At 43.9% G+C, this 27,375-nt stretch overlaps 1 protein-coding gene and 1 long non-coding RNA gene across 2 annotated transcripts; one reads left to right on the top strand and one right to left on the bottom strand.

The window, feature by feature from the left end:
* The first annotated feature begins 141 nt into the window (after positions 1-141).
* Positions 142-18,834, top strand: LOC111097350. The gene is made up of 3 exons (XR_005364025.1): positions 142-518; positions 672-725; positions 18,710-18,834. It is a non-coding gene; the product is annotated as an uncharacterized LOC111097350 (long non-coding RNA).
* Positions 18,835-22,811: 3,977 nt separating this feature from the next.
* LOC100683542 (small nuclear ribonucleoprotein F-like) lies at positions 22,812-26,443 on the bottom strand. The gene is given in 3 exon segments (XM_038546019.1): positions 22,812-22,849; positions 22,852-23,118; positions 26,428-26,443. Coding segments are annotated over 3 exon segments (321 nt in total).
* Between the last annotated feature and the right edge of the window lie 932 nt (positions 26,444-27,375).

Here is a 27,375-nt window from a genome sequence, read left to right as displayed (position 1 = left end):
AATGCCAGCTTTAAAGCCAGGCCCCTCCCCCACGGCTATTTCCAGATCACCCATCCCCCCCAGGCCAGCGGGCAGCCCCTCCCAGTTCTTGGCCACCAGCAAAGCGGAGTATGTCAACCAGAGGGCAGCGGGGAGGCCAGGTGGAAAGGGAGGAGGGCCCCTGGGAATCAGGGCAGCAGGTGGTGCTGGTGGTGAAAAATCCATGGTCTGAGAGACTGCAAGCACAGAAGTAACTGTCCCGATGAGAGAGGAGGGCGGCTGCAGAGAAGCTGCAGAGAAAGACTGTGCCCAGAACAGGAACCTCTGACTAAAAAAATAAGAAAAAATCAGCCATTTCAAGGTAATATTCCCAGAACACCAGTGTGATGGGACCCAGGGACAGAGATCCAGTTTCAGGAAGCACTTTATAATAGAAATAGAAGGTATAAGTGATTCTAGAACTTAGGATTGTCATTTTGGGAGGTGTAACAGGATGAGGCAAAGAGAGGATGAGCTCAAGGCTGGATCGGGAGCTCATGGTAAGCACAGATGCCTCTACTTAGCCTCATCTGTGGTCTCCGCTGGTTGCTGGTCGCCAGCAAGCTCCATCTCCCTAGCAAGGGGCTCTCTGCGGCGGGGAGGGGGGGGGGTCAACTCAAATCCAACACCAGTAACACCAGTATACCTTCCAGGAAGGCCAGTCTCCACCACTCACTCACTCTCCATCCCTCTTGGATATCAAGCAGGTAAGGGGCTGCTGCCCTAGGAAAGTCATGGGGACATTTTAAAGTGACATTCCGGGGCCACCTGGGTGGCTCAATTGGTTGAGCGTCTGCCTTCAGCTCTGAGTCGTGATCTCAGAGTCCTGGGGATCAAGCGAGCCCCTGATCAGCCTCCCTCTCCCTCTGCTGCTTGCCCCTGTTCATGCGAGCTCTCTCTCTCTCTCACACACACACACACACACACAAACACACACACATACACAAATGAATAATATTTTAAAATTTTAAAAATAAAATGATGTTCCGATTTTCTAATCCATCATTTATAAGTTTCAATGAAATGTCCTAGGGCCTGGTCACCACAACGCGAATTGGTAAAATCGAGTTTCTTGCAAAGTTACAGCCTCGGCTAGTCAAGGTCTAACTCCCCTGTGAGACCCAGATGGAAATAACCTCCTTGTATCTCTGGCATTGCTATAGTAGTGACCCTGGCCATGGACTCCAGAGGTAGGCAGTTCATCCCTCCAGTCCTCAAATCTGTTATGAGTTATTAATAGGGTGATCAGCTCATCCTTGTTTTAGCACTGAAAGCTCCAAGTCTTGAGAACACCCTCAGATTCAGTTTTAACTAAAATTCCCACATTCCCTCAATCCTGAGAAAACTGGGATGGCTGGTCACCCTAAATGAAAGAACACCACAGAGAACGATCAGAAAATCTCAAAGCAGTATATACGAACGATCAGGGCCAAATTAAGGTCTGGTAGACAGTTGTTCATTTTGTTCATTAATTAAGTGTTCATTAAAAATAGAAAACAAGTTGCCCGTCACGCTTCATAATGAACCCTACCTAAGGGAGTTTCCAATTTTATTGGGGGTATGGAATAGAATATATAATATAATTAACTTATATAATATTTACAGTATATTAATATAATTTTTGCATGTGATCATGTTTTATTATTCTGCTTTTTTTTTTAACTATATAAGCTCCTCACCCAACATGGTGCTTGAACTCATGACCCTGAGATCAAGAGTCTCATGCTCTACCCACTGAGCCATCCAGGTGCCCCTGTAATTCTGTTCAATTTTAAGTAGTATATGTAAAATATAATATGAAATAATATTGAAATCAATATTGAGCATTTAATATACACCAAGTACTGTTCTAAGCACTTTACATATCTGAGCTCATTTAATTTTGACAACCACTATATAAATAGGCACTGTCTTATCTGCATTTTTACAAATAAGGGAAGTGAGGCTTAGCGTCACACAGCCAGGCAGTGGTCCTTTCTCCCCTGGAAAGAGAAAACTTAGGAAGAGATGCATTAACTGCCAAATATATGGTGGCTGTCAACTGCCTGAGGGAAGGGCTCTTCTGTGACACTCCAGGGAGCAGAATAGGGGCCAGTAGCGGGACATACGAAGCGGCAGGTTGCAGCTCTGCATCTGGAAGAACATCCACACAATTGCTGCTGTCCTCAGGTGGAATGAGCAGCCATGGACTTTACTGAACTCAGGCACATTCTGCATGATGACTCAGCCTGGAATGTTTGGGGCCTAGGAGATAGATGACGTGACCTTTATTGTGTTTTCCAACCTTAAGGATTTAGGAACTCCTTGGAAACAAATTTCCTTTGTAATAAAGCTTATTCATTTTATTATTTTTTAAAGATTTTTATTTATTCATGAGAGACACAGACATAGGCAGAGGTAGAAGCAGGCTACCTGCATGGAGCCTGATGTAGGACTCGATCCCAGGACCCTGAGATCATGACCTGAGCTGAAGGCAGACGCTCAACCACTGAGCTACCCAGGTGCCCCTCATTTTTATTTATTTTTATTTTTAAAAAATATATATTTATTTATTATTTATGATAGACATAGAGAGAGAGAGAGAGAGAGAGAGGCAGAGACACAGGAGGAGGGAGAAGCAGGCTCCATGCCAGGAGCCCGACGCAGGACTCGATCCTGGGACCCCAGGATCGCGCCCTGGGCCAAAGGCAGGCACCAAACCGCTGAGCCACCCAGGGATCCCCGGTGCCCCTCATTTTTAATTTTTATTTTTTAACTAGGTGCCACACCCAGCGTGGAGCCCAGCTCGAGGCTTGAACTCACGACCCTGAGATCAAGACCTGAGCTGAGATCAAGATTTGAACACTTGACCAACTGAGCCACCCAGCACCCAGTCACCCCATGAGTTGATTTTTATTTTATTTTATTATTTTTTAAGATTTTATTTATTTATTCATGAAAATACACACACACAGAGAGAGGCAGAAACACAGGCAGAGGGAGAAGCTGGCTCCCTGCAAGGAGCCGGATGTGGGACTCGATCCCGGATCCTGGGATCATGCCCTGAGCCGAAGGCAGATGCTCAACCACTGAGCCAACCAGGCGTCCTCATGAGTTCATTTTTAAAACAAATATATCAAGGCCTACTGTGTGCCTGAACCCTTTCCAGGAACTGGGGATACCTGGGTGTTTTTTTTTTTTTTTTAAGATTTATTTATTTATTCACAAGAGACACAGAGAGAAAGGCAGAGACACAGGCAGAGGGAGAAGCAGGCTCCATGCAGGGAGCCTGATGTGGGACTTGGTCCCGGGTCTCCAGGATCACACCCTGGGCTGAAGGCAGTGCTAAACCACTGAGCCACCTGGGCTGCCTGATACCTGGGTGCTTAAGCTAAGGTCCCGAAATTTCAAGAAATTCACAGCCTGAGACATCTACGCAGCAAAGTGACAGTTAAGGTGGTAAGAACACATCAGCAGGATCTCAACAGTGTGTGCTCAGTAAATATTTATTGAGTGTTAGCAAGAATGAAAGACTATGGGAGGCCCGTGTGGGAGTCACACAGAGGAACGATCATTGACAGGGTCTTGAATTCTGAGGGAAGGTTTCCAAGTGGAGACATAAGAGAAGGTAGGGGGCGAGCATGCAGTAAGGCCCTTGCTGGCAGGGAAGTGTGAGATGGAGTTTACTTCTCTTCTGCGGCTCAACCACCTCCTTCCTGTCCTCTGGGGAGAGGAAGCTCACACCAGGCAAATGACGCCACTAGAGCCCACCTGGAGCTGAGGGAAAGCCAAAGGCAGGAAAAAAGGGTTATGGCCCAACCTAGAGAAGGCTTCCCGGAGAGAAGCTAGCTGGGCCTTGTGCGCAGGGGAGGAGTTAATGTGTTGACATCCAGAGGGAATGCTAGGCAATGGGATAAAGGACCAGAGCTGCAGGAGACAAGGTCAGGTTGATATTCCAAGACCCGCCAGGTCATGCAGGGCCTTTTTTGCCATGTAGAGTTTGGACTTTATCCTCTGAGCAAAGGGGAACCCCTGAAGGCCAGCTGGGAAACTATAGCCACCAGCCTGCCCTTTCTGGACTTTTCACCTAGAATGGCACTGCACCCCTGCCCCCACCCGCTTCTTTCTCTTCCCTCCTGTTCCCTAGCTCTCTGCAAACCAGTATTTGGCAGCGTCTGCTATCAGAACTCTAGCCTATGTCCTGCCACTCCTTCCCAAAAGTGGATTCTTAGATGCTGCTGCCCACGCAGGCAGTCTTCTCTTTACCGTCTTGCTCTCCAGCACCATGGCCTGCCCTGCCCTGACCTGAGCTGCCCCGGACCAGCAGACTATCCCACTTCCCTCCCTCCCCCAAAACCTTCAAGATCATTCCTGACCAGGGATACCCGGGGTATCCTCACCACGCTCAACCACAACAATCTCCTGTCTCCAGTCCACCACATGCATAATTTCACATTATTTTGTTAGTGTTATCCTTGTATTTTTGTCATGTAATTTCCTTTTCTAATACTCTCAAGTACAACCCCAGGTGTTCTATAGAATGTTCAGGCATTCTGGCAAGAATTAAGTTCCAAGAAATAACAGATTTTAAAATATATACCCTCAAAAATTTATTTTTTTTAATTTTTAAAAAAGATTTTATTTATTTATTTGACAGAGAAATAGTGAAAGAGCACAAGCAGGGGAGCAGCAGAGGGAGAGGGAGAGGGAGAAGCTTCCCCACAGAGCAAAGAGCCCCATGCAGGACTTGATCCCAGGATGCCAGGATCATGACCTGAGCTGAAGGCAGATGCTTAAACGACTGAGCCACCAGGCACCCCCCACATTTTTTAAATAAAAAAAAATATGTACCCTCTTCTTCACAGTTAACTTTGAAATATTTCAAGAGAAACTTTTTTGGTTCATTTTTTAAACAAGACATGGATATGAAACTTGGATCTTCTCTTTCTGTTAAATATGAAAAAATATGTCACATATATAATATACATATAAAGTGAAAATGTACAGCATAAGACTCTAGCTACAGGTTGATTTTCTTTTTCGAAATAATGATAGATTTATAGGAAAGTGAAAGGAAATGTACAGGAGGTCTCCTGTACCCTTCACCCAGGCCTCCCCTATGTTAATTTGCATAACGATAGTATGATAGTAAAATCAGGAAATTGATGCTGGCACAATCCACAGGGCTTATGTGGCCTTCACCAGCTATGTGCAGCTCACTCACTTGTGTATGTGCAATTTTACTAAATGTTTACCTTTCTGTGACCAAAATAATCGAGCTACTTTATTGTACCAACAATGCAGGAGTCTCTCCACCACCTCATGCCCCATTTTAATATCCACATTCACCTTTCCCCCTGCAGCCTAAATTAAGCATGAAAAAGCATTAAATGGAGCACAGGAAAAAAATGTTACACAAAATACACTGAAATGATTACCAATAGATGTCTGGATTATGAGATACTGCTTAATTTATTTTTTTATTTTATAAAATATAAATAAATATTTATAAAATATAAATAAATAAAATATATTTATTTTACAATTTTTCAACTGTTTCTATTTTTCTTTAGTGAGAATGCATTACTCTTTTTTTAAGATTTTATTTTTGGGGTGCCTGCGTGGCCAGTCGGTTAAGCATCTGCCTGTGGCTCAGGTCATGATCCCAGCAAACCCCATGTTGGGCTCCCTGCTCAGTGGGAAGTCTGCTTCTCTCTCTGCCCCTCTCCCCACTCATGCTTGCTCGCTCTCTGTCAAATAAATAAAATGTTTTTAAAAAGATTTTGTTTTTAAGTAATTTCTATACCTGTCATAGGGCTCAAACTCATCACCCTGAGATCAGTAGTCCCATGCTCCACTCCCCGAGCCAGGCAGATGCCCTGAGAATGCATTACTTATGTGAGAAAATGCTCTTAAAAAGAATTTATAATATATACCAGAATATTTATAGTAGTGTGATCCAACAAGTTTCAAATTAGAAAAAGATCTGGTGGATCTTAACTTATCTTACTTATTAACTTAAAATGTACTTTACCAGCAGATCGAAATAAGCCATCCCATTCCATGTGTATGATTTTTTCCACCTCCCACAGAGCAATTTAAGTAAACCATCCACCCATTGTTCATAATTCTATCTCAGCCTGCCTTTAAAGTGAAACTTGAATAATGTAAAAGGACATTGTTTCTGTTACATATTGCTACATAAAATTCACTGCAAAACCGTAGAGGCATAAAATACTGATTTACTATTTCTCTTGATTGTGTGAGTCGATTGGGCAATTCTTCTGCGGGTCTCCTCTGGCTCACTTGGGCTATTACAGATGGCTGGAACAGGTGGAAAATCCAAGTTGGCCTCATTCACATGTCTGGCAATTGGTGCTGGGTGAGGAGCCTCAGCTCTCTTCCTCATGACCTTCCAACCTCCAGTGGACAAGACCCACTTCCTTGCATAGCACTCCAGGATGGTGTTCCAGAGGACAAGCCAGGGCACAAGCCCGACCCTCCTGTGCTTGTGTCATGCATATTGGCCAAGGCAAGTTTTATGGCCAAGCCCAGAGTCAAGTCTGGAGGGAGCTACAACAAGGGCATGAATACTGGGAGGCAGGGTTCACTAGGGGCTACTGGTGCAATAATCTACCACAGATGTAAAAGCTTGCACTGTAATTTAAATTTAAACATGGTTGAAACAAAATTGCTTTGGGTTCAATGGTAAGGTTAAGTAAGTCAATCATAAGTGATTTCACATCTGCATCTAACTCTGATTCACTGAAGATAATAGAAAAGGCCAATTTCCCTGTAGCTAACTTAAGAACTAACGCCTCATAAGGGAGTTGCATAATCTCTTACACAAGCAATTAGATGTCATATTCAGTTACACATCGTAGCCTAAACTTCATAAACCTATTTCTATATGTAGGAAATAATAAAGAGGGATGCCTGGATGGCTGAGAGGTTGAGTATCTGCTTTCGGCTCAGGGCATGATTCCAGGGTCCTGGGATCGAGTCTTGAATCGGGCTCCACATGGGGAGCTTGTTTCTCCCTTTGCCTATGTCTCTGCCTCTCTCTCTGTATCTCTCATGAACAAATAAAGCTTTAAAAAATAATAATAATAAAGAACTTCTGTTTTCTTAACATCCTCCAAACATAATCTTGTTGTTTATTTTTAAAAAAGAGTTATTGTTTAAAAACAAGCATTTGTGAAAAGTCTCATTCCCAAAAGTTATATATGAAACCAACTTTCACTTCAGAACTAATTTCTGCAAATACAGGAAATACAAAAATAGATAGGTTTAACATTTTTTAAATTTCATGAATACATTTCTTTATTTCCTCAAAGCACTTAGGCAAATAAAACCTAAGATCCTCTGGGAATTTGGGGCCTCCAGTGTTTCAACTGAAGGTGAGACTAGAGTAGTTCCTCAGACATCTGCCATGACGTGTGTTCTCTCACCTGGAAGATGGTCCCTCCAGAAGAACCAGTCCCTGTCCAGTTCTGTGCCACACCTCTCATTGGCTCTCTTCACTCCAGCCATGTGAGCTTCCCCCAGGTCCTTCAACCATCCACTCTGGCTTCCCAGCCCTCACCACCTGTCTTCTCTGGGATCTCTCCTCCTCACTCCACTTCCTTCATCTGTCTGACTCCTAACTGATCCTCCAGGTCACTTACATGTCACTTCCAGGGAAGATTTCTGGCTTCTCCATGGATGTTCCACAGGTTCTAGAAAGTATCCTGTATTTTCTTTGCCATAAATGTCATCACACTTTATTATTTTACGTTTTTGGTTTTGTTTTTTACTCCTTATGGACAAGGACTGACCTGTTTATTGCCGTATTGCTACTGTCTGATACAAGGTGGGGATTCAGAGACATCCCTCAAAAGAATGTAAGTACCAAGCAGAAGGAAAAGGACAAAGAGGGCACTCTGGATAGCCAAGTTCACATACTTAAAATTAGATACTTCACCCATAGGTGAGGCCATCAAGTCTTGACTCATAGTCTACTCACTCTTTTTTTTTTTTTTTAAGAGTTTTATTTATTTACTCGAGACAGTGAGTGAGAGCAGGAACAGGGGTAGGGGCAGAAGGAGAGGAATGGGTGAGGGGCTAGACTGGGTGTTTGGCTTGGGGCTCCATTCACAGATTCATTTGGGGCTCCATTCCAGGACCCTGGGTCATGACCTGAGCCAAAGGCAGACACTCAACCAACTGAGCCATCGAGGTGCCCCTAATCACTCTTATTTTAAACAAAAGTTTAAAAACAACAAGTCTAACCTATTTAGATGTATGAATTCCTAGACCAATATAAATTTGCAAGGAGAAAGGAGAGGGGTACTAGGGACTTTTTAAAGAGTTCTTTAAAAAAAAAAAAAAAGATTTTATTTGAGAGAGAGAGCACAAGTGGGGGGGAGGAGTAGAGGGAGAGGGAGTAGCAGACTTCCTGGCGAGCAGAGAGCTTGATCCCAGGACCCCAGGATCATGATCCAGGCAAGAAGCAGATGCTTAACAGACTGAGCTACCCAGGCACTCCTAGAGGTACTAAAAGGCTTTAAAGTAAAAGCAGTTAGGACCATGGCTATTACCCCAATAAAGAGAAAAGAGACAGAAAAACTACAAAAAAGCTATAAGGAAGGGGCCACCTGGCTTAAGGATGAACACACCTCAAAGGAGTCTGTGTAAAGGCTGGTGTTCATACCCATGCCTTGAGTCAACAAGAAAAGATTGAATTTACTTTTTTTTTTTTTAAGATTTTATTTATGTATTCATGAGAGACACACAGAGAGAGGCAGAGACATAGACAGAGGGAGAAGCAGGCTCCCAGTAGGGAGCCCGATGTGGGACTCAATCCCATATCCTGGGATCCTGCCCTGCGCCACCTAGGCATCCCAAAAAGATTGAATTTCATTCAGTATATTCCACTTAAGAAAAGAGAGGAGTAGGGACACCTGGGTGGCTTGGTGGTTGAGTGTTTGCCTTTGGCTGGGGGCATGGTCCTGGAGTCCTGGGATAGAGTCCCGCATCAGGTTCCCCATGGGGAGTCTGCTTCTCCCTGTGCCTACGTTTCTGCCTCTCTCTGTGTCTCATAAATAAATAAATAGATAAATAAACAAACAAACCTTTAAAAAAGAAAGAAAAAGAAAAGAGAGGAGTAAAGAATACATTTTACAGGGGCACCTGGGTGACTCAGTGGTTGAGCATCTGTCTTTGTCTCAGGTCGTGATCCTGGGGTCCTGGAATCAAGTCCTGCTTGGAACTCCCTGCGGGAAGCCTGCTTCTCCCTCTGCCTATGTCTCTGCCTCTATCTTTGTGTCTCTCATGAATAAATAAATAAAATCTTTAAAAAAAGAATACATTTTACAAATACTCCTACCTACAGTAATTTTAAAGTTTTTAATAATAATAATAATAATAATAATAATTTTAAAAGGTTTTTTTTTAAGATTTTTTAAGTAAAAAAAAATTTTTTTTTAAGTAATCTCTCCACCCAACATAGGGCTCGAACTCACAACCATGACATCAAATCACGTGCCCTACCAACCAAGCCAGCCAGGTGCCACCCAGATAATTTTTAAATGTTTTAAGTTATGGGAGCTAGAGAGATAAGCCAGATTTTTTTTTCTTCTGGTAGAAATGTAACAATGATTAAAAACGATAGTGAAACAATGAGGGGTTACTGCTTTCCCACTGGAAGAAGCAATGACCTTCCTCAGGGAATACTGCACTCTGTTCCTGCTCTTCTAGCAATTGCCCCCTATATTCCAACTAATGGTTCACTTCTCTGTCTTCTATACTTGGTCTTTCTATGCATTTCTTGTGGGCTGGGATGGCATCTTTTATCTCTGCATCCCACTAACCACCACAGGTCCTGGTACATTGTAGCTGTTCAACAAACATTTGTTGAACAAATGAGAGAATGATGTCAAGGTCATAGCTTCTCTTCCCTGCCTTTCCTTTAACAAGAAGACGTTAAAAGACAAACTGGCTGGCTCAGTCCATAGAGCATGTGACTCTTGATCTTGGGACTGTAAATTCGAGCCCCAAGTTGAGTACAGAGATTACTTAATAATAAAATCTTAAAAAATAAATAGTAAAATAAATAAAAGACTTGCCACACAATCAGTTAATAGTCTACCCCAGGATAAATTCATGTGTTAACCACATTGGCCTATAGATCAGGAATATTGTGACTTTAATCCTAGTCAGTTTTCAAAAAGAGGGGCAAAGGGAGGGGGAGTGAGATGTCCTTTCTGCACCTTTAGAAATGAATTTTTTCAATTTCTTTTATGCATGACATAAGAAAAGATATCCCAAGATTCTTACACGGAGTAGCTATGGTATCAAGGAACCAAATGGCATGATGTTGCTGAATTTCTGATATTTGATCCTTTGGAAATATTCCCAACAGATACATTATACGATAGTCCATTAGCACCTGAATGGAAACAAACGAGTGACAACGAGTATTTTACTTCCTACAATATCAAATAATAGTCATGAATCATGAATTGGATCTGTAGACACCTGCCCCAGAACATAGACTCAGCAGAAGGTAGGGCAGTTTCAAGGCCTGATCTGGAAAGTGAGCTGGGAAGAGGGAGCAGTCAGACCCAGCACAGCTGGAGGTCATCTACAGGGTAAAACAAAGTTGCCTGGATGTGTTCCTCTAAAACAACTAGCTTGGTAGTTTGCCTTGCTCCAGGATCACAGCCACCATCAAGAGATGGCCGGGAGGAGGTGGTGAGGAGTGAGAAAGAGCCTCAAGGGACCACAAACTCTAGGAAAACACTGGGCCAGACGCCCCCAAATCTTGCCCAAAGACTTGAAAACAATCCATCTTCCTTTCCTTTACCTGAAATTCTGTCTGAGGACTCCCACTCCCTTTATGGCCCATTCTTTTTTTTTTTTTAATTTTTTAAAATTATGATAGTCACACAGAGAGAGAGAGAGGGGGGCAGAGACACAGGCAGAGGGAGAAGCAGGCTCCATGCACCAGGAGCCCAACGTGGGATTCGATCCCGGGTCTCCAAGATCATGCCCCAGGCCAAAGGCAGGCGCCAAACCACTGCGCCACCCAGGGATCCCTATGGCCCATTCTTGCTTAGGATTCATGAACCTACAGGGCACTGACTCCCAAAACCTTCTCTTGCCCACTTAGATTCCAGTTCTGGAAAAGTCACTATTCTGAGCATACCCATCAGCCTGGACCCTAAGGATGGAAATGAGTCCCAGAGACCACTGGTATGAAAAAATACCAGGTTCCCTGAGGTTCATGCAAAGGATGAGTAGAGTAGAACATCATAGTGTTTAGGGGCTCAGGGAGACTGACTCCTACCTCTGCTTCTAGGACATAACCATAGGCAATACAATTAAGGGGGTCCCCCACCCAGAGCCAGGGAACAACTTTAACTGAAGCCTCCTGTGGCTCTTGGAAATCCTTATGGCCTGGCTCTCTTATGAACTGTAAACGGAATCAGCTCTAAAAGCACTATAATACTCTGCTTGTGTTCAGGAATCTCCTCACGGTGACTGGTCTATTCCAACCAGCCATGTTCTTTTGGACACACAGTATTCATTTCTCTGTAGGCATTGTAGTTGTCCCCTGCTCGTTCAGCAGGTTTCTGGCCACTACCTCTAATCCATGTGTGTGGATATGCCTTCGGATAACAACTATTGTCAGGTGATACAACACCTGTTAATCCATAGGCCCCAAGCCACCAAACTGATCATTACAGCACTGTCATACTCCATTTATATCCCTGCCATGTGAACAACAAGGATCCTAAAAATTCATGCACTCTTTCTGCTGTGCCCTACGGCAATGGTTCTTAACCTTTGCTGATTCATGGATCTCTGGGAATCTGCTATGAACCTCCCCAGAAAAAAATTAACATATGGATTTGAAAACCATTTAATCTTTTTTTTTTTACGATTTTATTTATTTATTCATGAGAGACAGAGAGAGAGAGAGAGAGAGGCAGAGACACGGGCAGAGGGAGAAGCAGGCTCCACGCAGGCAGCCCGAAGCGGAACTCGAACCCGGGACCCCAGGATCACACCCTGGGCCAAAGGCAGGCGCCAAACCGCTGTGCCACCCAGGGATCCCTAACTGGTAGAGTATTAATAAGAAAAGCAAAACTCTAAGGTACCAAAAACACCTCTTTTTTTTAAGATTTTGTTTATTTATTCATGAGAGACACATACAGAGAGAGAGGCAGAGACACAGGCAGAGGGAGAAGCAGGCTCCATGCAGGGAGCCTGACGTGGGACTCGATCCCGGGTCTCCAGGATCAGGCCCTGGGCTGAAGTCGGCGCTAAACTGCTGAGCCACCTGGGCTGCCCCAAAAACACTTCTTGAGATGGACCTCAGAGTCAACTCTTGATGCTGTGTGGACTGCCATATGAATTTCCAATTCTGTGAATAACTAGTCCCTAGAGTTTTGTTCCAAGATCCAGCCCAATTCTGGCCTCCCACTATGTGCTTTTGAGTAATGCAATATAATTAAAATGCTATCATAACCTACTTCTCAGAACATTCCTAACTAGATTTGTGATCTTGGGCAGGTCACTCCCTGTCCCTGGGCCTTGGCCTCATCATTCATTCACTCAACAAATACTTATTGAGAAGCTAGTAAGGTCCAGGCACTGTGCTAAATGCTGAAGACAACAAGATGAACAAGATAGAGACAGGCTGAAGAATGTCTCAATCTATTGTTCATGAGTTAATGTAAATGACTCTTCATGTTGCTTCATGATCAGAGCAATAATGGAGGTTGGACAAGGTAAAAGAGAAAAACCAGGAGGAGAGCACCTGTGTCTGATTAGGGGCTTGAGGGTTTGTAAAAATAAGGGAGTTGAACTTCTTAATCAAAGAGTCTGTTATTCTAAGATCGTGCTGCATTCCTAAAGGACACAGAAGCCATTGGGATATTCCGCTCCAGGGCCATGTGTGCGATACCAGCCCTCCACTAGTGCAGATAAGGAGTTTACCATTGGCACTTTACCACTTGGCACTAATACCTCTCTTTCAGAGTGAATAGAAGCCAGATTCTCTTTATCAGACTTTTTGCACTATCTAGTTCTAACGATCACCTAGGAGTGTAAATTACACCTGGTCTAATCAAGTCTCTTCCAATTCAAAGGTCAGAAAAGACCTCAGATATACTTATGCCATACGTACGCGTAACCAGCTGATGTAACAAACACATCATTTAGGAGGGGAAAAAGCCAAACCCAGACACACATAAAATGAATCCCTCATAAGATTTTCTTTCAAATAAAACAAGAAGTAAAACCTATGGATCTGTTATTGCCAGAAACTCAATAGTCACCCTGAGATGCTACTGAACAAAAGACAGCTAATTGTGGCTTATAATGAACCCACGCACCAACTAATATTATTTAAGTCCTCAAATACTGAAAGGTACAGGGTTATGAATTCCTAAAAGGTCAATATCAATAATATCCCATCCTTCTGGGTTATTTTTCCCATTTGCCTATATTTTCTATATTTACTGCAATAAGTATGTTTTGATGTTATAATGTTTGAACTTGGTAGAGATTATTATATTACAGAGAATAAAGTGTGTCCTCTCCCATTAAAATATTAGTTTTTTCCCTGTCTTGCCAAGATAGTGTGAATCTGATACTACCACATGCAAGCTGCCTGTTAAGTTAGTTATACATATAATTCAGTTCTTACAGTTTATTCCATCTTGAAGTAGAAATGCAAATAAAACACAAGGCTTCCCCATTCCATTTTCAATTCATATATACATCATATACATATAACATATTTATTGATGAAAAATTTTATGTGTTAAGAAGTCATCTTGATGGTTGTACATCAGCGTGAATGTATTTAATGGCACCAAACCATACACTTAAAAATGACTAAAGTGAGGGATCCCTGGGTGGCGCAGCGGTTTAGTGCCTGCCTTTGGCCCAGGGCATGATCCTGGAGACCCGGGATTGAATCCCACATCGGGTTCCCGGTGCATGGAGCCTGCTTCTCCCTCTGCCTATGTCTCTGCCTGTCTCTCTCTCTCTGTGACTATCATAAATAAATAAAAATTTTAAAAAAATGATTAAAGTGGTAAATTCTATGTATATTTTACCACATTAAAAATAATTTAAAAGTTTTTTCTAATTAAAAATTGTGATTGACTTATGTGTATCTTGTAATCTTTCTAAACTTACTTATTAGTTCTCATAGCTTTTTGTAGATTCCTTAGCATTTTCTACATATAATCATGCCTTATATCTTCTGTAAATAAAGACAGTTTTATTTCTTCCTTTAAAAAAAGGCACCTTGGGGTGTGTAGGGGATTCGGTGAATCATGTGACTCTTGATCTCGGGGTTGTGAGTTTGAGCTGCATGTTGTATGTAGAGATGACTTAAAAATAAAATATTTTAAAAAAAAGATAAAAGGCATCTCTACATTAACAAAGCAAAGGCTACCAGAGTCTAACATCTTTTTCTCTATACCCTCAAACATTTCTAAAATACACCAAGGAGGAGGAAACATGTCACACAGATGTCAATTCAGATGAGGGAAGATAAGATTTTTTTTTTTTTAAGATTTTATTTATTTATTAGAGACAGAGAGAGAGAGAGGCAGAGACACAGGCAGAGGGAGAAGCAGGCTCCATGCAGGGACCCCGATGTGGGACTCGATCCCGGGTCTTCAGGATTCTGCCCTGGGCCAAAGGCAGTGCTAAACCGCTGAGCCACACCGGGCTGCCCCGGGAAGATAAGATTTAAATTGCTTTGATGGGATCCCTGGGTAGCGCAGCGGTTTGGCGCCTGCCTTTGGCCCAGGGCGCGATCCTGGAGATCCGGGATCGAATCCCACGTCGGGCTCCCGGTGCATGGACCCTGCTTCTCCCTCTGCCTATGTCTCTGCCTCTCTCTCTCTCTCTCTCTCTCTCTCTCTCTCTCTGTGACTATCATAAATAAATAAAAATTAAAAAAAAATAAATTGCTTTGATTCCAACACGTGAGAACAGTTTGAGAATGACTTTGCCTCAACCTGTGATTAACAGAAAAACCACCTTAAGCTATGTATCGTTTCTGGGTCACGGAGGAGCTGCGGCAGAGGGAAGTGGACACAGATTCTTTCCAGGGCTCTTTTGTTTGTCAGCTCCTTATTTGATTACAGGGTGATTCAACCAGGGAGCACTGCTTCAGCCTGTTTGGTCTTGATCAATCCAGAAAACACACTAGCTGACTTCCTTCTATCACTAATAGTTTATAGGTGGTGACGAAGTGAGTCAGGGATGGGACTCTGACAGTTTTAACTTGGGAATGCTCAGAACAGTCACAGAATTGCCATTGAGAACCTGCACAAAGGGATCTCCTGAGATCTGCAGGCTCTCCAGTCAACAGCCAGTCTTAAACTTGAGAGGTAAGGACCCAGGGGGGCAGGCAGGCCAGGACTAAGAAAACAGGAGCTCTAAAACACACAAACAAGAACTATTCATAACAAGTGCTAAAAGATGAGGGGTGCCTGGCTGGCTCAGTCGGTAGAGCATTTGCCTCTTGATCTCAGGGTTATGAGTTTGAGCGCCCATTGGGTGTAGAGATTATATACATTGGGTGTACAAGTCCTTTTTTTTTTTTTTTAAAGATTTTTAATTTATTTATTCATGAGAGACACAGAGAGAGACAGAGACAAAGACATAGACAGAGAGAGAAGCAGGCTACTCGCAGGAAGCCCGATGCAGGACTCAATCCCCAGATCCCAGGATCACGACCTGAGCCAAAGGCAGATGCTCAACCGCTGAGCCACCCAAACATCCCAATTTTTAATTAATTCTTTAAACCTTTTAAATTTAATTTTTAAAAAGATTTTATTTATTTATTCATGAGGGAGAGAGAGGCAGAGATATAGGCAGAGGGAGAAGCAGGCTCCCCTCAGGGAGCCCGATGTGGGACTCGATCCCTGAGCTCCAGGATCACATCCAGGATCACACCCTGAGCTGAAAGCAGAGCTTAACCGCTGAGCCATCCAGGGTCCCTTACATTTAATTGTAATAAACCTCCTAAGTAGTCTTGTTTAAAAAAAATTTTTTTAAGATTTTATTTATTTATTCGAGAGAGAGAGAGGCAAAGACACAGGCAGAGGGAGAAGCAGGCTCCATGCAGGGAGCCTGATGCGGGGCTGGATCCCGGGACTCCAGGATCACTCCATGGGCCGAGGCAGGCGCTAAACCATTGAGCCACCCAGGGATCCCCAAAATTTTTTATTTGAATATTGCTTTTATTTGAATATTGCTGACACACAGTATTACATTAGTTTCAGGTCTATGACATAGTGAATAGTTCAACATCTCTATATATTATGTTGTGCTTAAATAGCTGTGTTTTTTGTTGTTGTTGTTGTTGTTGTTTTTTTTAAGATTTTATTCATTTAGGGGCAGCCCCGGTGGCGCAGCGGTATAGCACTGCCTGCAGCCCGGAGTGTGATCCTGGGGACCCGGGATCAAGTCCCATGTCGGGCTCCCTGAATGGAGCCTTCTTCTCCCTCTGCCTGTGTCTCTGCCTCTCTCTCTCTCTCTGTGTCTCTCATTAATAAATAAATTAATTAATTAAAAAAAAGATTTTATTCATTTATTTATGAGAGACACAGGGAGAGAGGCAGAGACACAGGCAGAGGGAGAAGCAGGCTCCCTGTGGGGAGCCCTGTGCAGGACTTAATCCCAGGACTCAGGATCACAGTCTGAGTTGAAGGCAGACCCCCAACCCCTGAGCCACCCAGGCGTCCCAAATAGTTGGTTTTTTAAAAGATTTTACTTATTTATTTGAGAGCAAGAGAGTGAGAGCACAAGCCAGGGGAGAGCAAAAGGAGGAGAAGCAGACTCCCTGCTGAGCAGGGAGCCCAGAGTCCTAAGATCATGACCTGAACCAAGGGCAGGTGCTTAACCAACTGAGCCACCCAGGCACCCTGCCTACATAGTTTTAATTAGCCAAAAACCCTAGCCTGGCATAGCTGGAGGGATGTATTAATAGTGTAAAAAACATTAGTAGAGACAAAATGGACCAAAAATGTCAACATAAATATGAAAACAGTGGAAGCTCTAGAAAATAAAGGGTTTCTGTTTCAAAAGTTTAGAAATTCTGCATTTTGACAAGTTCCCAGGCAACGCTGCTTGTCTGGAAACCACACTTAGAGAACCGCTGCTATCAAGGAAAGGCTATTAGGTTGTAAGAGAGAAAAAATGGCTTTGGCCTCAACTGTTGCTAACTGGCCCTATGACATTCAGCTGCAATGAACAGACCATTCAATTAACAGTAGGCTAAAGAAATAGTATAGTTTGTGTTTCTCACTTGGTAAGTCCAGAGTTGGGCAGTCCAGGATTGGGGCATCTATCAGGAAGCCACCAAGGACACCTGGCCTGTCGATCTTTGTGTTCCACCATCACTCATGTGTGGCCTTTATGCTCATGGGTACAAGCTGGCTGCTGGACCAAGTTCCAAGCAGAAGACTAGGAGCAGAGCAAAGGAGGCAGGGGTCTCCAGCTGCACTAGCCTTTTTGAAAAAGTTGTCCCAGGAGTCTTACTCCATGACTTCTGCTTAACTTCCAGTGGCTGGAACTGAGGCAACCGTAGGTCCATCATTGAGATGTGACAAGGGAGAGGGGGTTGGATTTGCCAACCAACGTTAATTACCACAGTGACCTCAGACATACACATAGAACTTAATATAATATCAAGACTACAGAAGCTCCAAGACCTAAATACTTATCTCAGCTCTCTGAATCCTATCCTCCTCCTCCGTAAAGTGTGTGATGGGATTCGCTATGGGCATCCTGGGCAGAACAGTTCCTCACTGCGCTATGGGCATCCTGGGCAAACATTTCCTCTCCTGCACACTGCAGGACATTGAGCATCTCTGATCTCTGGGTACCAAATGCCAGGATCCCCCACCCCCACTATCATGAAACCAAATAGGCCTTTGCTGGTTCGCCAATGCCTCTCATTTGGGGTTGGGCATGGGAGGGGACTATCTTGCGGGATTGGAAGCCACTGTCTTAGATCAGGTTTGGGCACAACTGTCTGATTCTCTCCAGCCTCTTTATTTATTTATTTTAAGATTTTATTTATTTTTTCATGAGAGAGAGAGAGATAGACAGAGGGGGAAGCAGGCTCCACGCAGGGAGCCCGATATGGGACTCGATCCTGGGACTTTAGGATCATGCCCTGGGCCAAAGGCAGGTGCTAAACCTCTGAGCCACCCAGGGATTCCCCCCCACACACCCCCAGCCTCTTTAATAAAAGCTCATTATTTTTTAAAGCCCTGGCTACACAGCAGGAGCATGTCTCCCCATTCTCCACCTCATGGTGGATAGGTATTCTCTTATCTCCTTATTGCTATTTTTATTTTTTTAAAGATTTATTTATTTATGCAAGACACAGAGACAGAGGCAGAGGGAGAAGCAGGCTTCCCGCAGAGAGCTTGATATGGGACTCAATCCTGGGATCCAGGATCATGCTGAGCCAAAGGCAGACACTCAACCACTGAGCCATCCAGGCATCCCTCCTTATTGCTGCTTTTAGACGATTACTATTTTACTTTCCTGTAAAAGCCCTCCTCCTCCCTCGAGGCACACACTATTCACCACCATTAGACTCTTCTACCACTTGTTCCAATGATGTACCTATTTCCAAATCACTCTTCCACTAGACCTTCCACTCTAAATTTCACTTTCCTCCTAGGTGACTTCTACATCCATCTGGATGGCCCCGACTGGAGTTGACGTCCTCAGCTCTAATGCCCTTTACTGCTCTCCTTGTCACTCATGCAATGGACAGACTTCAGCACTTGCCATCCTGTGAACTACTTAACCTTAAACTTTTATTTTTTAAGATTTTATTTATTTATTCATGAGAGACATAGAGAGAGAGAGGCAGAGACACAGGCAGAGGGAGAAGCAGGCTCCCTGTGGGGAACCCAATGCAGGACTTGGTCCCAGGACCCAGGATCACACCTGAGCTGAAGACAGACAACCAACCACTGAACCACCCAGGTTCAACTTGATGGGCTCCCTCTTATACTACCATTTCCTGCACCTCCACTTTTGCCTTTCCTTTGTCCCATTCTTCCTCCTAATGTTGATTTTATTCCAAGCTAGCCGCCCCTTCTTGCTTAACCTGCTTGTCCGAGCAGCTGCTGGACAAGGAGGTCCCTCCTGTCTTCCCCTGATCTTCACCTCATCCTCCTGGTAAAACCCCAGCCCCGGCTCTAGCTGACTTTCTGCCCTCTGACTCCTACACTTGAGCAGCTGAACACCCACGCCCACAGTTGCCATGACAACCTGGTGGGGGGCCAGTGGTCCCTCTCCCTGTCCTTGTCAGCCCTCTTCTGCTCCCTACCTTATCGTCTCCCGTCATTCTCACTCTCAGCAGATAACTTTACTCCTACTTGACAGTGAAAATAGAAGCCCCCTCAACTTCCTGCCCCCCACTGCCACCCCACCAAAACACTTATTTTTATCTACACTCATCCTTTCCTCCCTTTTATTGTGGGAAAAGTTTCCTGTGGTTAATCCCTCCACCTGAGCCCTGCATCCCAATAGCTCCAGCCTCCTCAGGGACCTTGGCTCTCAGAGTCCCTTCTCTGCGCCTGCAGTATTGCCACATGGAAACCTCTCCCATGTTCAAAAAAGCAGGGTACTCAGGACCCCCCATTTCCATCTCCACTGTACAAACTTCCCCTTCTCTCTTTGCCTTTGCAGCCAGAGCTCCTAGCCTTTTTCACACTGTGGGTGCCTTTGGCTGCCTTGTGGATGATGTATTTGAATGCATGCAATATACACAAAACTACCATGAACACCAATTACAGTGAAATACAGTTGTTACAATATATTTTTAAAATTTGTGACATAGTGATACATATGCCCCTTTCTTTTATTTTTTATTTTTATTTTATTGTTTTAAAATATTTTTTTATTTATTCATGAGTGACAGAGAGAGAGAGAGAGAGAGACAGGCAGAGGGAGAAGGAGGCTCCATGCAGGGAGCCTGACGTGGGACTCGATCCCAGGTCTCTAGGATCAGGCCCTGGACTGACGGCAGTGCTAAACTGCTGAGCCACCCAGGCTGCCTACCCCTTTCTTTTATTCTTGGTATCCTTTTTTTTTTTTTTAAGATTTTATAAATAGTTTAAACCATAAGGAAAAACATATCCTACGTTAAAATTAATTAATCTATTTATTTATTTTATTTTTTAAATTTTTATTTATTTATGATAGTCACACACACAGAGAGAGATAGAGAGAGAGAGAGGCAGAGACACAGGCTCCATGCACTGGGAGCCTGACGTGGGATTCGATCCCGGGTCTCCAGGATGGCGCCCTGGGCCAAAGGCAGGCGCCAAACCGCTGCGCCACCCAAGGATCCCCTATTTATTTATTTTAGAAAGAGAGAGAGAGATCATGTTCCTGTGAGCAGGAGGAGGAGTGGAGGGAGAGGGAGAAGGTAAGGAGAAGGGAGGGAGAGGAAGAGGAAAAGAATCCCAAGCAGATTTTGTGCTGAGCATAGAGCCCAATGTGGGGCTCCATGAGGGCTCCATGAGGGTTCCATGTGGGGCTTGACCTCACGACGCTGAGATTATGACCTGAGCTGAAATCAAGAGTCTGATGTTTAACTGGCTGAGCCACCCAGGTGCCCTAAAATAAATCCTACATTTTAAGAAGTCCAGCTATGGTGCTGCTCCAGGATTGATTAATTTCATGGCTTAGCAATGTCATCTGGGACCCAGGTGCCTTTCATCTTTCTGCTCTAGCACCCTCAATACGATGGCTTATCCTCAAGATGCCCTCCTCTACACATTAAAAACCGACTGTAGCAGTTCCAGGTGCCATATTCAGACATGACAACACGCAGCTGAAGAACAGAGTGTGTCTCTTCCTGTATGTCTTTTTCTAATCAGGGAAGAGACCTTTCCCAGGAGCCCCCAAGAGCCTTTCCTCACATCCCCATTGACCTGAATTGCATCATATGTCCCTTCCTAAATCAGTCCTTGGCAAGGAAACTGTGATGACCATAATTGGCTTGGATTAATCAGGATTTATTGCCAAACCACTTGGAAGAAGAGTGGAATGCAGAACAAAATCAGGGCTCTGCCAGAAGTGAGTAGGCAACCCAACCTCACTGATACACACTGGTTTTTCTTCTGCTTTTGATTGCTCCTTCATTTTGTCTTTGCAATGCATGCTTTCTATTCTATTAGGTTCTATTCCAGTCCTCTTCCAGCCTAGGACCATCCCATTCCACGAATTTTCTCTGAGTGACCCTATTCACACCTATGGCCTTAACTGCCACTTAGGTACAGCTCACTCTCCATCTTAGAGCTTGCCATTTAGTTCTAGGCCTGAGAATTCTGTCACCTATGGTCCCCTAGCTCCATTTGGATATTTCCCAGGCCTCTCAAACTCAACCTGCATCCACACTCCTCTTGACTTCTCTGGGTCTCAGTAATCACCCAATGATTGAGACCTGTCCGCTCACACTCCTTCCTCTCCCTTACCCCCATTACATAATCAGTCATCTTGAAACTCCTAGAGATCCTCCCCCCTCAGTGTCTCTTGAATCGGTCCCCTTCTCTCTCTCTTTTTAAGATTTTATTTATTTGTTCATGAGAGAGAGAGAGAGAGAGAGAGAGAGAGGCAGAGACACAGGCAGAGGGAGAAGCAGGCTCCATGCAGGGAGCCTGATGTGGGACTCAATACTGGGTCTCCAGGAACATGCCCCGGGCAGAAGGGAGGCGCTCAACCACTGAGCCACCCAGGCATCCCTGGTCTCCTCCTCTCCAAACTTGGGCAGGGCCCTGCTCATTTCAGGCCTGGCTGGTAACCTTGTCCCTTGCTTTACTCCTCCATACCTGTGTTATTGATGCTGGAGGGATCTTTCTCCAGCCCAGTTCAGCAACCTTCAGCAACTTCCTGTTTTGCAAGGCACATCCAGGTTGGGTCTTGGCTGACTTCTCCAGTCACTATCTGATACTTTCCTCCTTCACCCTAAATTCAACATACTATCTCTCACATCCAGCCTGCACATGTACTGCTTCTTCCACACCATCAGCCCCCCTCAACACATGTGCACACACACTCACCTTTTTTTCCTCCATGTGCACTTAAAAAAAAACTTTTGTTTTTTGACAAAACTTATTTTTGTCACCTACAATGTGTTGGCCACCTTTCATCCTGATGATAGACGTCTCTACCTTATATTATTAAAAATGGCTCTTTCGTGTTCCTTAACAGGGATAATGTAAGTTTATTTGAACACACCTCTATGGATGGACACATGGACAGCAAGGTTGCTTTTCAGCATTATAAACACTGCTGAAGCACACATCCCTATATATACATCTTGGTGCATAACACATGTCGCTAGTTATCAGGGACCCAGGTGATTCCTGGAAGCATAATTGCTTGGTCAAAGGTTATGTGATTTTACATATCCAGAGAACTGCTAGTTTATCCTCCAGAATGTATTCATTTAAACTTCCTTCCGTGGTGTATAAAAATACTGTATAAAAGCACTCATTTCTCAGAACCCTCATCAACACTAGATATCCTTAAATTTTATCTAATAGTTTGCCTTAAATTTGTATTTTTCTGATTACTAGTGAGACTATCATTTTACGTTTTTTATTTATCAAGAACCATTTATTCCTTTTACCTATTTTTTTACTATTTGTTTTCTTCTTCTTCTCCTTCTTCTCCTCCTCCTCCTTCTTCCTTTTTTTTTTCAAGTTGAAAAGAAATGTTTATTGTCTAGAAATATATATAAAAAACATTCCCCACAAAAGATGCTATTCTCTCACTTCCCCATCTTCTTACTCTTCTTCACACCCCTGATATAAAGGACATTATGACACCTTATTAAAACTTCACCCAAATGTCCAGACAACGCTCCATCTATGTATTCTTCTGTGTTTGCAAGCTGCATGTTCATATAGCCATCTACAGACACAAGGTAGCCTTTGTACTCCATTCCCCACTTCAGTTTCACCGTTACTGGCTTTCCTGTTAATCCATTCAGAAAAGGTTTCGGATTGTCATTGCGACCACAAGCCAATGCTGCAGGCCGCTCGCCGCTGACCCAGCTATAGTCCGTCCCTCATGACGGGAGTAACTCCGGCCCAGTGTGAACTGCAAAGCTTCCCCCTTTTTTCTTTTTTATTAAGAAACTCTACCCCAGGGGTGCCTGGGTGGCTCAGTTGATTAAGCATCTGCCTTGGGCTCAGGTCATGATCCCAGAGTCCTGGGTCCCATGCATCAGGCTCCCTGCTCAGTGGGGAGCCTGCTTCTCCCTCTTCCTACTGCTACCCCTGCTTGTGTACTCTCTCTGTGTCAAATAAATAAATAAAATTTAATTTAATTTAATTTAAAAAAAAAGGCTAACCCCCCTGGGGTCATAGGATCCCAGTCTCAAAAAAAAAAAAAAAAAAAAAAAAAAAGGATCCCAGTCTCATAAACTGAAGCTGCTCTAACTAGCTTTCTTCCCCCCAACCCCTAACACCTCATATCGCACCTTTCCACACCTCATACCTCTGCCTCTTTACCTCCCTCCCCCAACACACCTGTGCTCCTGTAGGCCAAGTGTCCAAGAAAGGCCAGAAATGAAGATACAGCCAAAATAATGTTTTACCCAACCTCGAATCTCAAATAGAGGCTTAGGACATATAACAAACTTGTTAGTTTACAAATGCTGCATTTATTATCAGAGGCAAGCCAAAGCCTCAGACAAAGGAATGCCACATCCCGCTATATTATCGTAGCCTGGATCAGAGAACATGGAGCCAAGCAAATTGAACTCAGCACTCCATAATCAAGCCATGGGTGATGACATTGAGACTCTGGATCTGAAACCCATGAGAAAGACCATGAAGCTGGCCCTTTTGCTCAATCTCAATAGAAGTGAGATCTGAAAAGGTATCTGTAGGGCTGTGATAAATAATTAGGTTTTAAATTTTTTGAAATTTATTCAAAGCCACCACTCATTTTGCTTTTACCCTGAATAAGATCTTTCATCTGTAGCAACAGCCTAGTTTTACCTCAGATTTGACTGTGTAGGGATAATCACAACAGTGGCTGGTGTATGTTGAATGTTTTCTATGAGTCTGGCACTATGCTAGATGCTCATGTGTTATCTCATTGAATCAACATGGATGGGTCAGTTCTCAGCAGAAATGGAAAGTATAATCCACTGATAACTGGGAGGATTTACATTCAGTTCTCTATGTAGGTGTGTCTCCAACCCATTTCCAAGGGTGAGGAGGAGCCTCTGGCTGGTCAGAGATGACTTCTTCGAGAAAACCCACCTCACAATTTCTCCAACTCAGATCAAGTCACACATTCTAACCTGTTTGCCTATAAACTAGGATTTGAAGGAAGTTTTCCCACTTTAGAGAAGCTAGAAGGAGGAGCAAGGCATTGTTACTAATCATAAGAAAATGTTGAAATTAAACTCCCTCATCTCACAAGTGTTCATAAACTGCTTACAGCGTATTATTTTAAAGGAACAGACAGCTGTTCCAGACTCAGAAGGAGGGCAGGCTTGGCAAGTTTACTCTCATCTTAGAGATGAGAGCCTTCCTCTTCACCTGGGCACTTAGAGTGGAGCCTAGCAGAGCCTCTGAAGACAGTCAGCCCTTAGGAGCAGTTCTGTCAGGGGAAGGGAGCCCCAAGGAGGAGCTCAGACTTCCAAGGGAGCACTCAGACCCTTCCTGAAAGGGTGAGGCTGCCCGTCCTTCTGGGGGACACCCCCAGCAGCCTGGCCCAAGTAGAGGAAGTGGGCTGGGAGGCTGGAGTGGGGTGAGGGGAGGGAAACAGAGCAGAGGCCTCAGAGGGGACAGGCCTGGGGCAAGCCAGAGTTTTCTAAAGAAGCCCAGAGGATTCTTGGCGGCCAGGGCTGGAGAGTGGCCGAGTTCTCATAAAAAAAGAGAAAGTGAGAGAGAAAAGAAAACAAAAAACTTCGTCTGAGCATGATTCCTGGCAGTGGTGTCTTTGCCAGTGCCTCTGCACTAGCTCCCAGAGAAAGCTCACCAGACAGGGACAGACAGACAGCCCAATGGGGCAGAAGAGCAGCTAGAAGCCAGCCCACATCAGAGTGGAGACTAGAATGTTCTAGGGGTGGGGAGACTGCACCCACTCTTCAGCAGTTGGCTTGGGGACCATTGGCCATCCATATGGAAAAGATAAAGTGGATCTCTATGCTACAGTAGGCCTCCAAATAAGTTCCAGAAGAACTAAAGAACTACAGGGTGTTTTGCTCAGGACAAACTATGCTCAGAGACTGAGTTTGTCTTTGCCAATCATTTCTTTAACACAGGTTCACTGTAAGAATTATAATTTATAATGATAATATTTCACAAGCCAATAGCATACAAGATAATGTCTCTTAATACACCAAAAAAGAAATAACATATTCCAAACCAATGAGTGATTAATTACATTATTGCTCAGGCAAAGGGAAGATGAAAGAAATAAAGTCCAATAGTAATTGGGATATATCTTTCTGAGTTGGTTCTTGATACTGTCAGTCCTTCCAACTAAAATCTGGGTATCCTAAAAAAAATAAATAAATAAAAAATAAAATAAAATAAAATCTGGGTATCAGGGCAGCCCGGGTGGCTCAGCAGTTTAGCGCCACCTTCGGCCAGGGGCGTGATCCTGGAGTCCCAGGATGAGTCCCATGTCGGGCTCCCTGCATGGAGCCTGCTTCTCCCTCTGCCTATGTCTCTGCCTCTCTCTCTCTCTCCCTCTGTCTGTCTCTCATGAATAAATAAATAAAATCTTTTTAAAAAAATAAAAAATAAATAAAATCTGGGTATCAGCTGCCTGCTTCGGTAGGTCACTCACTGCTGGGGCACGTAGCTAGTGGAAGACAGTGCCAGTGTTGGCAGGCAACTAGCTGCTCTGAAGATTATTACTGCAGCGGCTGCTATGCAGCTTGCACCATCACTACCTAGGAGAAGTAGCCTCACTAAGGCAGAAGCAGTGTCCCTTCTCTTTCTGAGTCTGCTATGTGTTTTAACACCACTGCTGACCAAGGGAGCCTGGCAACAGCAAGAATAAGTGTCTCAAGATCTCCAGAGAACTATTTATATCAGCAAAGAGTAGCCCTATCCAGGCCAAATACTTTTGAGTGGCTGGTCATACCTCATGGTTTTTATTTCTTTTTTAATTAATTAATTAATTAATTTTTAAAAAAGATTCTATTTATTTATTCATGAGAGACACAGAGAGAGAAGCAGAGACATAGGCAGAGGGAGAAGCAAGCTCCCTGTGAGGAGCCTGATGAGGGACTTGATCCCAGGACCCCAGGATCCGACCAGAGCCAAAGGCAGACGCTCAACCACTGAGCCACTCAGGTGCCCCATGAGGTTTTTAAAGTTTAATAGTCCACCATGTGATGGGCCCCACAGCAAGCTGTTACCATGGTGTCGATGACGTACTGGTCCTCTCCACTCCAGGTGCTAGAGTTCGATAAGAAAGTTCTAATATCCAACTTCAAAACAATTTCATGAAAACAAGTTCGAACCACAAACAACTTTGTCCAAACTAGTTTTCAAATCGTGGATTTGAAATCATAACAAGTCAGTACACAACACAAGGAACAAGCAAAACAACTATGGGGCATTTGAAAAAAAAAAAAAAAACATAAAAGGACAGATTTATGATACTGGGAAAGGGGATGATTTCTTTCTTTTTTTTTTTTTTTATGATAGTCACAGAGAGAGAGAGAGAGGCAGAGACACAGGCAGAGGGAGAAGCAGGCTCCATGCACCGGGAGCCCGACGTGGGATTCGATCCCGGGTCTCCAGGATCGCGCCCTGGGCCAAAGGCAGGTGCTAAACCGCTGCGCCACCCAGGGATCCCGATTTCTTTAACAAGGTATAAAATATACAAAACAGAAAGGGAGGGATCCCTGGGTGGTGCAGCGGTTTAGCACCTGCCTTTGGCCCAGGGCGCGATCCTGGAGACCCGGGATCGAGTCTCACGTCGGGCTCCCCGTGCATGGAGCCTGCTTCTCCCTCTGCCTGTGTCTCTGTCTGTCTCTGTCTCTGTCTCTCTCTCTCTCTGTGTGTCTATCATAAATAAATAAATAAAATCTTAAAAAAAAGGTTTAAAAAACAAAGCAAACAAACAAAAAAACAGAAAGGGAAAGAATAACTATCTGCATAAAAATCTTCTCTATCTCAAAAGACCCTGTATGCAAAATATAAAGACAAGCCATAGAGCAAGTGGCGATATTGGTAACCCATACAACCAAGAAAAAAATTCGTAGATATCTTATGTTTAAAAGAAATAGCCTAATAGGAAAATGGACAAAAGATATGAACAGGCAATTCTGAAGACTCTAACAACCAC

This window comes from Canis lupus, chromosome 9, assembly GCF_011100685.1.
Source record: "Canis lupus familiaris isolate Mischka breed German Shepherd chromosome 9, alternate assembly UU_Cfam_GSD_1.0, whole genome shotgun sequence".
Taxonomy (NCBI): Eukaryota; Metazoa; Chordata; class Mammalia; order Carnivora; family Canidae; genus Canis; species Canis lupus.
The sequence above is the reverse complement of the archived record's forward strand: the minus strand, read 5'-3'. Positions and strand labels throughout refer to the sequence as shown.